This window comes from Salvelinus alpinus, chromosome 3 (assembly GCF_045679555.1).
Source record: "Salvelinus alpinus chromosome 3, SLU_Salpinus.1, whole genome shotgun sequence".
Classification (NCBI taxonomy): domain Eukaryota; kingdom Metazoa; phylum Chordata; class Actinopteri; order Salmoniformes; family Salmonidae; genus Salvelinus; species Salvelinus alpinus.
In genome coordinates, this window is record NC_092088.1 from 74,982,450 (window position 1) to 75,000,826 (window position 18,377).

Here is an 18,377-nt window from a genome sequence, read left to right on the forward strand (position 1 = left end):
TGACTGACTGAGGCAATGCTTCTGACACATGTATGTAACGCTGACTGACTGAGGCAATGCTTCTGACACGTATGTATGTAACACTGACTGACTGAGGCAATGCTTCTGACACGTATGTAACGCTGACTGACCGAGGCAATGCTTCTGACACGTATGTATGTAACACTGACTGACTGAGGCAATGCTTCTGACACGTATGTAACGCTGACTGACTGAGGCAATGCTTCTGACACGTATGTATGTAACACTGACTGACTGAGGCAATGCTTCTGACACGTATGTAACGCTGACTGACTGAGGCAATGCTTCTGACACGTATGTAACGCTGACTGACTGAGGCAATGCTTCTGACACGTATGTAACGCTGACTGACTGAGGCAATGCTTCTGACACGTATGTAACGCTGACTGACTGAGGCAATGCTTCTGACACGTATGTATGTAACACTGACTGACTGAGGCAATGCTTCTGACACGTATGTAACACTGACTGACTGAGGCAATGCTTCTGACACGTATGTAACGCTGACTGACTGAGGCAATGCTTCTGACACGTATGTAACGCTGACTGACTGAGGCAATGCTTCTGACACACATGTATGTAACGCTGACTGAGGCAATGCTTCTGACTCGTATGTATGTAACGCTGACTGACTGAGGCAATGCTTCTGACACGTATGTATGTAACGCTGACTGACTGAGGCAATGCTTCTGACACGTATGTATGTAACGCTGACTGACTGAGGCAATGCTTCTGACACGTATGTAACGCTGACTGACTGAGGCAATGCTTCTGACACGTATGTATGTAACGCTGACTGACTGAGGCAATGCTTCTGACACGTATGTAACGCTGACTGACTGAGGCAATGCTTCTGACACGTATGTATGTAACGCTGACTGACTGAGGCAATGCTTCTGACACGTATGTATGTAATGCTGACTGACTGAGGCAATGCTTCTGACACGTATGTATGTAACGCTGACTGACTGAGGCAATGCTTCTGACACGTATGTAGGTAACGCTGACTGACTGAGGCAATGCTTCTGACACGTATGTAACGCTGACTGACTGAGGCAATGCTTCTGACACGTATGTATGTAACACTGACTGACTGAGGCAATGCTTCTGACACGTATGTAACACTGACTGACTGAGGCAATGCTTCTGACACGTATGTAACGCTGACTGACTGAGGCAATGCTTCTGACACGTATGTAACGCTGACTGACTGAGGCAATGCTTCTGACACACATGTATGTAACGCTGACTGAGGCAATGCTTCTGACTCGTATGTATGTAACGCTGACTGACTGAGGCAATGCTTCTGACACGTATGTATGTAACGCTGACTGACTGAGGCAATGCTTCTGACACGTATGTATGTAACGCTGACTGACTGAGGCAATGCTTCTGACACGTATGTATGTAACGCTGACTGACTGAGGCAATGCTTCTGACACGTATGCAATGCTTCTGACACGTATGTATGTAACGCTGACTGACTGAGGCAATGCTTCTGACACGTATGTATGTAACGCTGACTGACTGAGGCAATGCTTCTGACACGTATGCAATGCTTCTGACACGTATGTATGTAACGCTGACTGACTGAGGCAATGCTTCTGACACGTATGTATGTAACGCTGACTGACTGAGGCAATGCTTCTGACACGTATGTATGTAATGCTGACTGACTGAGGCAATGCTTCTGACACGTATGTATGTAACGCTGACTGACTGAGGCAATGCTTCTGACACGTATGTAGGTAACGCTGACTGACTGAGGCAATGCTTCTGACACGTATGTATGTAACGCTGACTGACTGAGGCAATGCTTCTGACACGTATGTATGTAACGCTGACTGACTGAGGCAATGCTTCTGACACGTATGTATGTAACGCTGACTGACTGAGGCAATGCTTCTGACACGTATGTATGTAACGCTGACTGACTGAGGCAATGCTTCTGACACGTATGTATGTAACGCTGACTGACTGAGGCAATGCTTCTGACACGTATGTATGTATGTAACGCTGACTGACTGAGGCACATGTTTTCAAGCACACACGGACGCAGAGAGCCTATTCCCTACCAGCATGGAGCTCGGGCCGTTCTTCCGGTGATGTTAGCAGAGCAGAAATGAGATCTCACCCAGGAAGGCGACTGGGCAGGCGGCCAGGAGAGAGTGGGCCTGGCCAAAGAGACAGTGGTCCTCTGCTCGGTTTGGAGGAAACACACACTGATAGATTATTCTTTCTTCTTACTTGGCACTGAGTGTTTCCTGAAGGTGGTTGAGAATGGGATATTGATGTACTGTAAAGACCCCTCCTAAGGTTTGGGTGATTTTACTGTAGTTGCTGAGAGGATTTTAGTTGTTTTGCTGCTTTGTGAAGTCAATTATCTAGCTGTCTCAAGGGGCTACTGTACAGTTGAAGCTCCCACTTTCAACAGTCTTCTACTCTACTCCGTCTGCCTACTGTGCTGTGGGCACAGAGGAAGAAGGTTTATGAAAGGAAAACCACAGTAAATGTTTGAAGTATTGTTTGTAGAGCCTCTAAATGGCACTCAGGAGTATTAGACGTAGATGTCCTGTATTTTATCCTCTGAGTGTTTTACTGTAATGTTTTCTCTAACTGGGGCAGGTTTATACTCTGTTTTTTACTGTCAAATCCAAATCAAACCTCTGGGACTGCAATCCCAGAAGCCTTCAGTAGAGGTCAAACAGGAAGTTGTTGAAACTCTTCCTGCCTCTTACTCTTTCTGATATCTGGACTTTTCCTCTCTCAGCTGACCCAATTTCACTAATGGGCTTATAGACCGTCCATTCTGACCGAGATGTTTGGGTGGAATACCCCCATGTTAAACTCCCTCAACGACACATGCCGGTTGTACAATACACAGCTAAGTTAGTGCTGTAGGATGCCTTTGAAACTTTCAGGGATACTTGTAATGTAGAATGATGAGCCCATATAAAAAAGGACTGTCTGGGACATATTCTCCAGTTCCAGTTGTCAGTCTGTTTCTGTTCTTGTGTAAGAACACAGCCCCTACATTATCCTTCTAGGTCGTCCTCTACATTGTCTTTCCTTCAGTGACACCTTCATATTACTCTATAGTACAATAGATGGCTACACATACTCTCACTGTACAAAACATTAGGAACACCTTTCTAATTTTGAGTACCAACCCCTTTTGTCCTCAGAACAGCCTCAATTCATCAGGGCATGGACTCTACAAGGTGTTGAAAGCATTCCACAGGGATGCTGACCCATTTTGACTTCAATGCTTCCCATAGTTGTGTCAAGTTGGCTGGATGTTGTTTTGGTGGTGAACCGTTCTTGATACACAGGAAACTGTTGGGCATGAAAAACCCAGCAGCATTGCAGTTCTTGACACTAACCAGTGCGCCTGGCACCTACATTCATACTCCATTCAAAGGCACTTAAATTTTGCCCATTCACCCTCTGAATGCCACACACACACAATCCATGTGTCAAGGTCAGCCTATGTCGATACATTTTCACGTCGATACAGTGCGATCCATGTGCACTGTTGGCCAGAGAACTGATCTCTCTGCCTGACTGCCTGCCCCGTGCCTGCCCTGCTCTGTCTCTCCCATTCTGGTACAGGTGCCCTTGCCACCTTCTCTATCCCCGGAGCTTTGCTCGCCTACATCATACGCAGACATCGCTAACTTTTTATTGATCTGTGGTTGGACTATTTGATTAGTGACTCTTAGGGCAATAAACAAACATGTTGCTGTTCATTTTGCTGTTGTCTACACTTGGCTTTTACAATGTTGGCGATACTTTTAGAGCCCGTTGCTCTGTGAATGAGGAAATATATGACTGTTTCTCCCTCGAGTTTTGAGAGAAACCCTACGCTTGCTCCGAAAGTGCACGTGAGAACTATGCACATTTCTCCCAAACAATATGGGAGAAATAAGACTCCTGTTTTTACATGTCAGGACTGTTCTCTTGGTATTTAACCATTCCTGTTCTTACATGTCAGGACTGTTCTCTTGGTATTTAACCATTCCTGTTCTTACATGTCAGGACTGTTCTCTTGGTATTTAACCATGTCTCTGGACTTCACACATCTCCTGAAATATGTGGCGTTAAAGACTTTGGTGACTATGAATTCTCCTTCAAGTGCTGTCTATAAATCCAAATGTTGTAGCCCTCGATCTAGACTTGCCATTATCTTGCTGCTTCTATTGTCTGGAAATGTGCAGTCTAACCCAGGTCCTGACATTCTTATCCCTGCCCAATTAAGTAGTCAGAGTGGCCTGAAATTTTTGCATATGAGTGTAAGAAGTCTTCTGCTGAAGCTTGATTTTGTGAATATATGGATAAAAACTGCCGACCCGGATGTATTTATGTTTTCTGAAACCTGGCTCAAAAAAATCTATTACAGACTAAAATATTGGCATAAATGGTTACAATGTGTTTTGTACAGATCGTAAATCTAAGGGTGGCGGTGTTGCTGTATATGTAAAAGACAAGTTCTCGGTGGTCGTGTTGACTTCTGTTACTTAACCTCAGCAATTTGAATATCTGTCTTTGAACCTAAACCTCGGCTCATCTTTAAATGTTGTTGTAGACCTCCATCTGCTACTGTTGTCTCTCTGGATTCTATTTTCGAATTGTTATCACAGAATGTCAACTCTGAGTTTGTCCTGATGGGTGATCTGAATCAGGACTGGTTAACATCTAGCTCTGATCAACTCTAAATTCTATGCAATACCTACAATCTCACTCAGATTGTCAACAGTGTAACTAGGTTGAATATAAAATGTCCTCTTTGATTTGATCTTAACCAATACTCCTCATCGTTTTAATGCTTCTGGTATTTTTGCAAATGACATAAGTGATTACTGTGCTATTGCCTGTGTGTGAGATGGTAAAATTCCTAAGAAATTTCCAAGTGTCATTACGAAAAGAAACTGGAAACGGTTTGATATTCAAGTTTTTTTTACAGGATGTATCTAGCATTGAATGGAATTAATCCCTGATGTTGAACTAGCCTTTTCTTACTTCCACAACGCATTCCAGGATGTATGCAATAGGCATGCCCCTTTAAAAAAAAATCAGGATTAAGGGCAGAGAGAACCCTTGATTTACTAAGGAACTTACTAAAATCATAAGGAAACTAAATGCTATGTGGGCTAAAGCAAGAGGGTCTGGTTCGGGAGATGATTGGATAGCTTTTAAACATCTTCGAAATATGGGTGTGGCTATGATCCGTAAATTGAAAGCAGCCCACTACCTGAAATCTACTTCAGATAATTTAAATAATCCATCCAAATTTTGGCAAGTAGTGAAATGTTTGGAGTGCAAAAAAGATACACAGCTTCCCAAACAATTGTTGGTAGACATACAGATTGTAACTGAGAGAACCTCCATTCTGAAAGCCTTGAATCATTTTTTAGATGCAGGCAGTTTATTTGAAAAGGTCAAAGGTATAATTGAGCCCGCTATGAATTTACCTGACACCCCTGTGCACTCCTTCACCAGGTTCCCTATTTCATCCTTCTCTGTTTCAGAAGTGTGTAAAGCCCTGAAAGAAATTGATGGAAAAAATCTCCTGGACCTGATGAACTTTACCCCCGCTTCCTACACCTAGCTGCAGACATCATTGCTCCCCCTTAACATGTATTTTTAACATCACGCCTGATGTTAAAACCTCTCTGGGATATGTGGGACGGTAGCGTCCCACCTCGCCAACAGCCAGTGAAATTGCAGGGTGCCAAATTCAAATTTGAATATAAATATTCATTTACCTTTGATGATCTTCATCAGAATCCACTCCCAGGAATCCCAGTTCCACAATAAATGTTTGTTTTGTTCGATAAAGTCCATCATTTATGTCCAAATACCTCCTTTTGTTTGCGCGTTTAGTACACAAATCCAAACTCAGGAGGCGCGGGCAAGTCCAGGCGAAAGTTCAGACAAAGTCATATTACAGTTCCTAGAAACATGTCAAACGAAGTATAGAATCAATCTTTAGGACGCTTTTATCATAAATCTTCAATAATGTTTCAACCGGAGAATTACTTTGTCTGTAGAAATGCAATGGAACGCAGCTAACTCTCACGGGAGCGCGTGAGACTGAGCTCATGGCACTCTGCCAGACACCTGGTTGAAACAGCTCTCATTCCCCCCTCCTTCACAGTATAAGCCTCAAACAAGGTTCTAAAGACTGTTGACATCTAGTGGAAGCCTTAGGAAGTGCAATAGGACCCCATAGACACTGTATATTCGATAGGCAATGACTTGAAAAACTTCAAACCTCAGATTTCCCACTTCCTGGTTGGATTTTTTCTCAGGTTTTTGCCTGCCATATGAGTTCTGTTATACTCACAGACATCATTCAAACAGTTTTAGAAACTTCAGAGTGTTTTCTATCCAAATCTATTAATTATATGCATATTCTAGCTTTTAGGCCTGAGTAGCAGGAAGTTTACTCTGGGCACCTTTTTATCCGAGCTACTCAATACTGCCCCCCAGTCCCAAAGAAGTTAACGAAATCCCCAAGTTATGAAAATCTGCTTTTGTACTGCCTCTCCTGAAAGGTGGAGATCCTTCGCTACTTGACAATTATCGACCCATATCAAAATTGTCTGTACTGTCAAATGTACTGAGGTCCTTAGTTAGTAGGCAGCTAAAGGCCTACTTCCACGAAAACAACATCTTAAATGGAATGCGAATCGGGTTTTTAGGTCTGGCCACAGCACTGTTTCATCAACATTGAAGGTTTTAAACTATATGGCATCTCTCTCTGTTTCTACAGTAGGGCTGGCCCCATTTAGTCGACTGGTCGATTGTTTGGTCAATAGGCTGTTGGTCAACCGAAATGTCTTTAGTCGAGCAATCCATTTTGAGTCTCATAGCAAAGGGTCTGAATACTTATGTAAATACTTATCTTTTTTATTCTATAAAAAAAAAAAAAATGTTTTCACTTTGGCATTATAGAGCGTCTGCTAAATGACTTAAATGTAAATGTGTGTAGATTTGAGGAAAACAATACAGTGGGGAGAACAAGTATTTGATACACTGACAATTTTGCAGGTTTTCCTACTTACAAAGCATGTAGAGGTCTGTAATTTTTATCATAGGTACACTTCAACTGTGAGAGAAGGAATCTAAAACAAAAATCCAGAAAATCACATTGTATGATTTTTAATTAATTAATTTGCATTTTTTTGCATGACATAAGTATTTGATACATCAGAAAAGCAGAACTGAATATTTGGTACAGAAACCTTAGTTTGCAATTACAGAGATCATACGTTTCCTGTAGTTCTTGACCAGGTTTGCACACACTGCAGCAGGGATTTTGGCCCACTCCTCCATACAGACCTTCTCCAGATCCTTCAGGTTTCGGGGCTGTCGCTGGGCAATACGGACTTTCGGCTCCCTCCAAAGATTTTCTATTGGGTTCAGGTCTGGAGACTGGCTAGGCCACTCCAGGACCTTGAGATGCTTCTTACGGAGCCACTCCTTAGTTGCCCTGGCTGTGTGTTTCGGGTCGTTGTCATGCTGGAAGACCCAGCCACGACCCATCTTCAATGCTCTTACTGAGGGAAGGAGGTTGTTGGTCAAGATCTCGCGATACATGGCCCCATCCATCCTCCCTTCAATACGGTGCAGTCGTCCTGTCCCCTTTGCAGAAAAGCATCCCCAAAGAATGATGTTTCCACCTCCATGCTTCACGGTTGGGATGGTGTTCTTGGGGTTGTACTCATCCTTCTATTCCTCCAAACACGGCGAGTGGAGTTTAGAGCAAAAAGCTCTATTTTTGTCTCATCAGACCACATGACCTTCTCCCATTCCTCCTCTGGATCATCCAGATGGTCATTGGCAAACTTCAGACGGGCCTGGACATGCGCTGGCTTGAGCAGGGGGACCTTGCGTGCGCTGCAGGATTTTAATCCATGACGGCGTAGTGTGTTACTAATGGTTTTCTTTGAGACTGTGGTCCCAGCTCTCTTCAGGTCATTGACCAGGTCCTGCCGTGTAGTTCTGGGCTGATCCCTCACATTCCTCATGATCATTGATGCCCCACGTGGTGAGATCTTGCATGGAGCCCCAGACCGAGGGTGATTGACCGTCATCTTGAACTTCTTCCATTTTCTAATAATTGTGCCAACAGTGGTTGCCTTCTCACCAAGCTGCTTGGCTATTGTCCTGTAGCCCATCCCAGCCTTGTACAGGTCTACAATTTATCCCTGATGTCCTTACACAGCTCTCTGGTCTTGGCCATTGTGGAGAGGTTGGAGTCTGTTTGATTGAGTGTGTGGACAGGTGTCTTTTATACAGGTAACGAGTTCAAACAGGTGCAGTTAATACAGGTAATGAGTGGAGAACAGGAGGGCTTCTTAAAGAAAAACTAACAGGTCTGTGAGAGCCGGAATTCTTACTGGTTGGTAGGTGATCAAATACTTATGTCATGCAATAAAATGCAAATTAATTACTTAAAAATCATACAATGTGATTTTCTGGATTCCGTCTCTCACAGTTGAAGTGTACCTATGATAAAAATGACAGACCTCTACATGCTTTGTAAGTAGGAAAACCTGCAAAATCGGCAGTGTATCAAATACTTGTTCTCCCCACTGTATATTTAATCAATTTTAGAATAAGGCTGTAACTTCCACTAAATGTGGAAAAAGTCGAGGGTTCTGAATACTTTCAGAAAGTACTGTCGGGTACAGACCTGATATACAGTGCTTTCAGAATGCAGTGTCGGGTACAGACCTGATATACAGTGCTTTCAGAATGCACTGTTGGGTACAGACCTGATATACAGTGCTTTCAGAATGCACTGTTGGGTACAGACCTGATATACAGTGCTTTCAGAATGCACTGTTGGGTACAGACCTGATATACAGTGCTTTCAGAATGTACTGTTGGGTACAGACCTGATATACAGGGCTTTCAGAAAGTACTGTTGGGTACAGACCTGATATACAGTGCTTTCAGAATGTACTGTTGGGTACAGACCTGATATACAGTGCTTTCAGAATGCAGTGTCGGGTACAGACCTGATATACAGTGCTTTCAGAATGCAGTGTCGGGTACAGACCTGATATACAGTGCTTTCAGAATGCAGTGTCGGGTACAGCCCTAATATACAGTGCTTTCAGAATGCAGTGTCGGGTACAGCCCTAATATATATACAGTGCTTTCAGAATGCAGTGTCGGGTACAGCCCTAATATACAGTGCTTTCAGAATGCAGTGTCGGGTACAGCCCTAATATACAGTGCTTTCAGAATGCAGTGTCGGGTACAGCCCTAATATACAGTGCTTTCAGAATGCAGTGTCGGGTACAGCCCTAATATACAGTGCTTTCAGAATGCAGTGTCGGGTACAGCCCTAATATACAGTGCTTTCAGAATGCAGTGTCGGGTACAGCCCTAATATACAGTGCTTTCAGAATGCAGTGCCGGGTACAGCCCTAATATACAGTGCTTTCAGAATGCAGTGTTGGGTACAGCCCTAATATACAGTGCTTTCAGAAAGTACTGAAACCCCTTGACTTTTTCCACATTTTGTTGGTACAGGCTGAATTTAATATGGATCAAATGGATTTATTTGATATTTCGTGATATCCATTTGGTAGTTAGTCTTGTCCCATCGTTGCAACTCCTGTACGGACTCGGGAGAGGCGAAGGTCGAGAGCCATGCCAAGACACAATGCTTGCTTAACCCTTAATGTGTCGGAGGAAATACCCTACAGCTGTTGACCGTGTCAGCGGGCATGCTCCCGGCTCGCCACAGGAGTCGCTAGAGCGCGATGGGACAAGGACATCCAAACCTTCCCCTAACCCAGACGACGCTGGGCCAATTGTGCGCCGCCTCTTGAGTCTCCCAGTCATGGCCGGCTGCAACACAGCCCAGGATCGAACCCGGATCTGTAGTGAAGCCTCTAGCACTGCCTTATACCGCTGCGCCACTCGGGAGGCCCAAATGTTATATTTTTTTATTTAACCAGGCAAGTCAGTTAAGAACAAATTCTTATTTACAATGACGGCCTACCCCAGCCAAACCTGGATTACGCTGGGCAAATTGTGCTTTGCCTTATGGGACTCTCAATTATGGCCAGTTTTGATACAGCCTGGAATCGAACCTAGGTCGGTAGTGACGCCTCTAGCACTGAGATGCAGTGCCTTAGACTGCTGCGCCACTCTGGAGCCCTGGCCTACACTGGTCTACACAATACTCCATAATGTCAAAGTGGCAAGCCTAAATATTTGTTATGGAAGCTTAAATATTTGTTATGGCAAGCCTAAATATGTTCAGGAGTACAAATGTGCTTAACAATTCACACAATAAGTTGTATGGACTCACTCTGTGTGCAATAATATTGTTTAACATTATTTTTGAATGACTACCTCATCTCTGTACCGCACACATATAATTATCTGCAAGGTTCCTCAGTCAAACAGTGAATTTCAAGCACAGATTCAACTATAAAGACCAGGGAAGTTTTCCAATGCCTTGCAAAGAAGAGCACCTATAGGTAGATGGGTAAAAAATAAATAAAACAGACATTGAATATTTTTTTGAGCATGATATTAATTATATTTTGAATTGTGTATAATACATCCAGTCACTACAAAGATACAGGCCTGCTGCCTAATTCAATTGCCGGAGAGGAAGGAAACTGCTCAAGGATTTCACCATGAGGCCAATGGTGACTTTAAAACAGTTAGAGTTTAATGGCTGTGATAGGAGAAAACTGAGGATGGATCAACAACATTATACTTACTCCACAATACTAACTTAAATTATGGAGTGAAAAGAAAAACTCCTTGTTCATTCTTCTGTGGATTGTTTTAATATGGCAGTTAGCAACCAACTTTAAGGTGCATTATCGCCACCAACTGGACTGCAATGTGCACCTCAATCATCTCTCAATCACCCACATGGGTATATGCTTGTAAAAACCAATGAGTAGAGAGGTGGAACTTGCAGCGCGTCAAGCCTCTAAAATGGAACCAGGTTCTAAGTTCTAACCAAGTTCTATTTCGGTGCCTGGCTATGCCTGTTGAGTCATACCAGCAGTTTGGATGAAATAATTGAATAACATGTACTGTTTGTGTACATTTATTTTGCAACGGTCACGCACGCAACGTGGGTGGTCTGGTTAGTGTGTAAAACAAAAAATATGTAGAAAAGATAAAGAAGCTATATATTTTTAAATAAGATCATCTTTGATAACTAACAGTCACCAATAACAATTAGACGGTCAGAGAGAATCTGTTATAGTCACTAAGCATAAGAACACAGTGTAAGCCATGGCAAAATGTGTAGAATTGCAGGAAATTCTGTGGTTAAAATCTTAGGGAAAACACTGTAACTGCGCTTGCCCATGCGGGAATGCTAACCTGCCTTTTCCAAAGCAGGAGGGCACATTTGGAGTGATCAATGAGACACACCTGAGCTGTGGAATCCCCTCCGTTGCCTCTGGAACGCCAGACATTTATTACCTTTAATTAAATCGCACCGGAATTGTGTTTCGGCTTGCCAACTCGGATAACAACGGCCCTATTGTCCCTCCGAGAGCTCATCAGCCGGCTTTTTGAGATCTCCTGTCCCGGGTGTCCTTTGTGGGGTGGAATGGGAGGCGATAAGCAGGGTACAACGAGAGCGGGGAAGGAAGGCAGGGGTTGTTGTTGTTAACAGCACCGTAATTTTCTTAGATTCTGATTTCCCCCCAAAACCAACCGTAAGCGTCCGCACAGGCCTTGTAAACACACGTACTGCTACACACACTTCTGAGCATACACACGCTTGCGCCTCCCTCGTGCATAGAGTCTGTAGTGACAGTAAACAATCACATGAAACCTGTAGGGCTGCATGTATAATCCTGCTCCAGATTTGGGCTGGGGTTTAGAAGGCTGTAAGCCTTGAGGTTTACACACACTCACACACACTTACTGGTCCAGTCTGATGCGCTTTCTCTCTCTCTGGGCCTTGATTCTGTTGTCTGTGTCTGCAGAGAGAACGAGGTCCTCAAGGTCCAGCTGAAGAAATATGTGGGGGCTGTTCAGATGCTGAAGAGAGAGGGGAGCCAGGGCAATGACACCGGTAAGAGACCACGCACGCACGCTCGCGCAATGCTCCATATCTAAACAGGGCAGGAAAAATGTATTCTCTTATGCATGACAAGGTCAGTGTTGAGCCACCACTCAAGGATGTAGTAAGTGAATAATAAGCCTGGTTTGAGACATGCCTTTATGAAACATAATTAGTCCCCCCCTTCGTTACTTAGTAATTTTGGGTAATTTGGATTAAAGTGGCTTTCTCTCCTGTTGCTTGGGGATATCTCCACGCTGTGCAAAGGGTACAGATATAAGACTGTTATATCAAAGGCAAGCGGAATGGACATGGCAATTTAGGGAGACAGAATGCCTAATGACATTTTGGGGGTAGAGACTGTGGTTATCAGTATTGATCTCGGTTTCTGTGGACACTATCTCCCTCCTACAGGGTTTTGACTAGATGGGATACAGCTTTTGTCAGATTTGACTTTTCACAGCAAGATGACGCCGTCAGACATGGCAGCTCTGCTTCTAGCGCTTAAGCAATGTTGCATTTTTATTTTTGTTATATTTCTTACATTATTAGTCCAGAAAGATTTTTTTGTGTTATTACATACAGCCGGAAATAACTTTTGGATATCAGAGCGGCGGTAACTCACCGGCATTACGAACAGGAATACGACTTTCCCGAATTAGAACCTTTGTTCGTACACCCCAGGGCAATTGAACTTATCCCAGAGGCTGCTCCAAGACGCCACCGGCAGAGAAGAGGTATTCGGAGTGGACTTCTAGTCCGACTCAGGAGGCAGGCACACCATCCACCGCTTCAGAGTATATTACTCCCTAATGTTCAGTCTCTGGACAATAAAGTAGACGAGCTCAGGGCGAGGATCTCCTTCCAGAGAGACATCAGGGACTGTAACATACTCTGTTTCATGGAATCATGGCTCTCAGGATATACTGTCCCGATCCATACAGCCAGCTGGGTTCTCAGTTCATCGCGCAGACAGAAATAAAGAACTCACCGGGAAGAAAGGCGGGGATGTATGTTTCATGATTAACTGCTCATGGTGTGATTGTGATAACGTACAGAAATTATTTTATTTACCCGACCTAGAACACTTCAATCAAATGCCGACCATGTTACCTTCCAAGAGAATTATCTTCTGTTACAGTCACAGCCGTGTATATTCCCCCTCATGCCGATACCATGACGGCCCTCAAGGAACTACGTTGGACTTTATGCAAACTGGAAACCACATATCCTGAGGCCACATTTATTGTAGCTGGGGATTTTAACAAAGCAAATTTGAGGAAAAAACGACCAAAGTTTTATCAACACATTGACTGTAGTACTCAATTAGGAAAACCATTAGATAACTGCTACTCGCCTTTTCAAGACGCCTACAAGTACCTCCCCCGCCCTCCCTTTGGCAAATCAGATCACGACTCCATTTTACTCCTCTCTTGGCTAGATGGCAGCTTTCGCAAAACTGAAAGCGCTAACCAACGCATTTAACCATGGCAAAGTGACTGGGAATATGGTTGAATACAAACAGTATAGTTATTCCCTTCGTAAGGCAATCAAACAGGCAAAACGTCAGTACAGAGACAAAGTGGAATCGCAATTCAGCGGCTCCGACATGAGACGTTTGTGGCAGGGTCTACAGACGATCATGGATTACAAAGGGAAATCCAGCCACGTCGCGGACACCGTCTTGCTCCCAGACAAGCTTAACACCTTCACCCGTTTTGAGGATAACACAGTGCCACCACCGCGGCCCGCTCCCAAGGGCTGTGGGCTCGTGTCCTCTGTGGCCGACGTGAGTAAGTCATTTAACCTGTTATGGCTGCAGCCCGACGCCGGTACACCTATGACAACATCCAGCTCAAGTGCACGGCGCGAAATTCAAAATCTATTTTTTTTTTTTAATATTTAACTTTCACACATTAACAAGTCCAATACAGCATTTGAAAGATAAACATCTTGTCAATCCAGCCAACATGTCTGATTTTTTAAATGTTTTACAGAGAAAACACCACATATATTTATGTTAGCTCACCACCAAATAAAAAAGGAGGACAGACATTTTTCACAGCACAAGTAGGATGCAAGTAGCATGCACAAGCCAACCTAACTAACCTAGAACCAACCTAAATAACCTAGAAAAAACTACCTCAGATGACAGTCCTATAACATGTTACACAATAAATCTATGTTTTGTTAAAAAAATGTGCATATTTTAGCTATAAATCAGTTTTACATTACTGCTACCATCATAGCTACAGTCAGAAATCGCACGGGAGTAGCCAGAGAAGATACAGACACCAACGTCAACTACTAATTACACATCATAAAACATTTCAGAGAAATATATGGTGGATAGCTAATGAAAGAGAAAGATCTTGTGAATATAGCCAATATTTCCGATTTTTGAAGTGTTTTACAGCGAAAACACAATATATCGTCATATTAGCTTACTACAATAGCTAACATCACAACAGCATTGACTCAAGGCAAACGGTAGCATAGCACAGTTCGACAGATATATGAAAAAGCATCCCAAATTGGGTCCTTATCTTTGTTGATCTTCCATCAGAATGTTCTCCAAGGGGTCCTTTGTTCAGAAATGTCTTTATTTCGATCCAGAACGAACAATTTCCCTCTTGAATTAGCAAGCACACTGGCAGTGCGACGCTAACCTCTCCATCTTGAAAAAATTATTGCGTCGCATCACGTCTAAAGTCCAGAATACATTTCAATAATATAATTAAACTATATTGAAATAACATACTTTAGGATGATATTGTGACATGTATCAAATAAAATCGAAGCCAGAGATCATATTCACCTTTACAGAGTGTTTTCCAGGAGCCGAGTCCAGGTCCTACTTCGCGCCCAGAAAGAAAAATAAACTGCGCAACACTCACTCCAAGAGGTTGTGTTCAAATACAGGACGAGATAATCAAGTGATTTCTTCTCTCACTTCCGCATGACACCCAGAGGAAGGCGTATGACGTGTTTCTACAGTCCTAAGTGACATGCCCTTTTATAGACAAGGGCTTGAAGAGCGACATCGATTTTGGAAATCTCACTTCCGGATAGGAAATGGTCTGTAAAAATTGTTCTGTTCCACTTAGAGAAATAATTAAAACGGTTTTAGAAACTAGAGACTGTTTTCTATCCAATAGTAATAATAATATGCATATTGTAAGAGCAAAAATTGATTAAGAGGCCGTTTGAAAATTTGCACATATTTTCCAGTTTTTCAATACGCCCCCTGCAGCCATAACAAGTTAAGGCCTGCCTTACAACAGGCCTACAAGCCCTCAGTCCAGCCTCTCTCAGCATATTGCGGACAGTCTGAGCACTGATGGAGGGATTGTGCGTTCCTGGTGTAACTCGGGCAGTTGTTGCCATCCTGTACCTGTCCCGCAGGTGTGATGTTCAGATGTACCGATCCTGTGCAGGTGTTACACGTGGTCTGCCACTGCGAGGACGATCAGCTGTCCGTCCTGTCTCCCTGTAGAGCTGTCTTAGGCGTCTCACAGTACGGACATTGCAATTTATTGCCCTGGCCACATCTGCGGTCCTCATGCCTCCTTGCAGCATGCCTAAGGCATGTTCACGCAGATGAGCAGGGACCCTGGGCATCTTTCTTTTAGTGTTTTTCAGAGTCAGTAGAAAGGCCTCTTTAGTGTCCTAAGTTTTCATAACTGTGACCTTAATTGCCTACGGTCTGTAAGCTGTTAGTGTCTTAACGACCGTTCCACGGGTGCATGTTCATTAATTGTTTATGGTTCATTGAACAAGCATGGGAAACAGTGTTTAAACCCTTTACAATGAAGATCTGTAAAGTTATTTGGATTCTTACGAATTATCTTTGAAAGACAGGGTCCTGAAAAAGGGACGTTTCTTTTTTTGCTGAGTGTTTGTGAGCAATAACATTTGATTTGAACTTATGCAGCAGGTTAGGATTATTTAAATAGCAGGTTAGGATATTTAGTTTACGTTAGGAAAATAGTTATTTCTACTTTTGACATTCATTTGACAAGCTGTATCCCTTCTAGCCATGACCCTCCTACAGAGACAGGGATTCTCCTCAGGCACTGTGTGGGACACCTGTAAGGCACAGAGATGCCTAGGATATCAGCACCATTGCTTTTGTGTAGAAATTTCAAATATACATGGCCAGGATTGGAAGTCTGTCAATCTAATTGACAGACCTCCTGCGTGGGGGTAATACTTTTTTATTCTAGTTCGTTGGTTTGAATGTAATGTTTTTTTCTTTGACTTGGCTTCTGGCACTACTTAAGGGGAAACATGCACAAGGGTTAGAAAAACATCCCAGACACGTTGCATCTCATCTCTCAGGTCTCAGCAATGACTCTAGCAGTCAGAGTCGTCAAATCTCCAACATGGATGTTTATGTCTACGGTGACACACAGAGCAATGCTCTGGGACACTGACAACGTGGAATAATGAATGGATTTCCGGAAGGCTGTAGAATCCTGACAGCGTTTCCACACTAATTAAGGGCCTCGGCACAGCCGCCGCCTTGTGAATTACCCACAATCCTCCTCAGCCTTTCATGGTCCCCAGTGGAGTCAGGCCACACAGTGTACATAGTGACGCTCTTGATGTAAATATCCCAATTTGGTTTTCCCTTGTTCTCTTTCGCCTGTTCTTCTCCCTCTCTTTGTGTATCTGTCTCTGTCTGTCTAAAGTGTAGAAGACAGGCATACTAAATCCCTTTTACATCTGAGTCTAAATGATTTCCACCTGCATCCCTTCAGTCCCTATTGCTAATGATGTGCCATACTCCATCAGGCTTTGGTGTTGAGTTGCAGCTGAAAGAGACGACAGGGCAAACACTGAATTGATACACAAGCGCTACAATGCGTGCTTTGTTTCATCATGTCCTGTCAACGCTGTTTGCCTGATCATCGCACAGCCTTTTGAAACTCCTCTAATGATACAGCTCAATACAGATGTGATCTTCTGAACGCAGCTCAGGCAGAGACAGGCTACTAACAACCCCTCTGAAACAGCTTTCCGCTCTGGATAAACTCCAACGCTGTTTTCTCTTCCCTCCTCCTGACGTCTCGTCTATCCACGTTTGTTTGGACTGTCCCCAGCTGTTGTCGCAGATTGGGTGTGTGTGTGTCACGGTGTCTGTTATTGCTGTGTGACTGACTGAACGTGGTGTGAAAGGAAAGCACAGCAAACTGTTCCCATGTATATCATTATGTATGGTTTTCTAAGTTTGCAATAAATATGAACACTGTATTTCTATACAGAATGTTTAGCTTAGCTCGCTGTAGGCTTGAGAGATGCAACATTTTTGCAGGGATTTCCCAAACTTTCATGTATCAAATACAATCAAGTAAGCAAAATCCAGTACTAATAAACTGTGAAACGCTGGTCACAAAGGCATGATAAATGGGGGTCAACTTTCTCTGGCCGTAGGTCATGATTCAAGCTCCTTCATATCATCTTTTTGATTCTCTCCTTCCTTCCTGTTTACATTTAACACATTCATCTCAAATTCATATTTCCTCCTTTTCTCCTAAATTTGATTCAGGCTCTCTCTGACCCCTGCTAGATTAGTCTAATAAAGCGTCTCACTTCATACACTTTAATACGGCGGTGATTAAAAAACAAATCGACACATAGTGGAGTCGTCACTTCTCCTGCTCATTTGACAGACAGACAGACATGCTACCTAATGAGTGAAGCAACCAGCAGCATTTTCCACCTACGCGACTCAGGCGGCCAGAGAAATGTTAATAACACTATGTTACTAATTCATCCCGGTGGTTGGGATGGGACGAGTGTTTATTAAGCAGAAGGTGTGTGTAGGTGAGACTGGGGTTTGTGCCACAGCCTTGGAGCTAGTGGTGTGGAGTGTGTGTGTGTTTTATGAGTAGGTGTGTGTATATGGTTATCTATTTTGCTTGGATAGGTCTTCATCAAACAGTTTTTGTATTTGGTAGTTGCGAGAAGAGAGGTGTGAGAGGCTGGTTTATTAAACCAGAAGGTGTGAACGTTGGGGGGGGTGTGTGTGTGTGAACGTTGGGGGGGGGTGTCTGGGAACGTTGGGGGGGATGTGTCTGAGCGTTGGGGGGGGAGCATTTGGGGGGTGTCTGTGAGCGTTTTGTGGGGTGTTTCAGCGTTGGGGTGTGAGAGGCTCTTTTTTAAGTATTTATACCAGCTGGTGTGTGTTACCTGGGTGAAGGGGTGTGACAGAGACCGATGAGCCCAGATGGTCAGCAAGAAGGGGGCGGAGCAGCAGGTCTCATCACCTAATCAAAGATCACAT

The 18,377-nt window shown here is 43.5% G+C and overlaps 1 protein-coding gene across 3 annotated transcripts in view; it reads left to right on the forward strand.

The window, feature by feature from the left end:
• LOC139571296 (sorting nexin-29-like) overlaps positions 1–18,377 on the forward strand; it is a 184,245-nt gene that overhangs the window by 32,282 nt on the left and 133,586 nt on the right. For all 3 annotated transcript variants that reach the window (XM_071394048.1, XM_071394049.1, XM_071394050.1), the window contains one exon: positions 12,012–12,100. In XM_071394048.1, the coding sequence (XP_071250149.1) occupies positions 12,012–12,100 (89 nt within the window). The remainder of the gene's footprint in view (positions 1–12,011; positions 12,101–18,377) is intronic.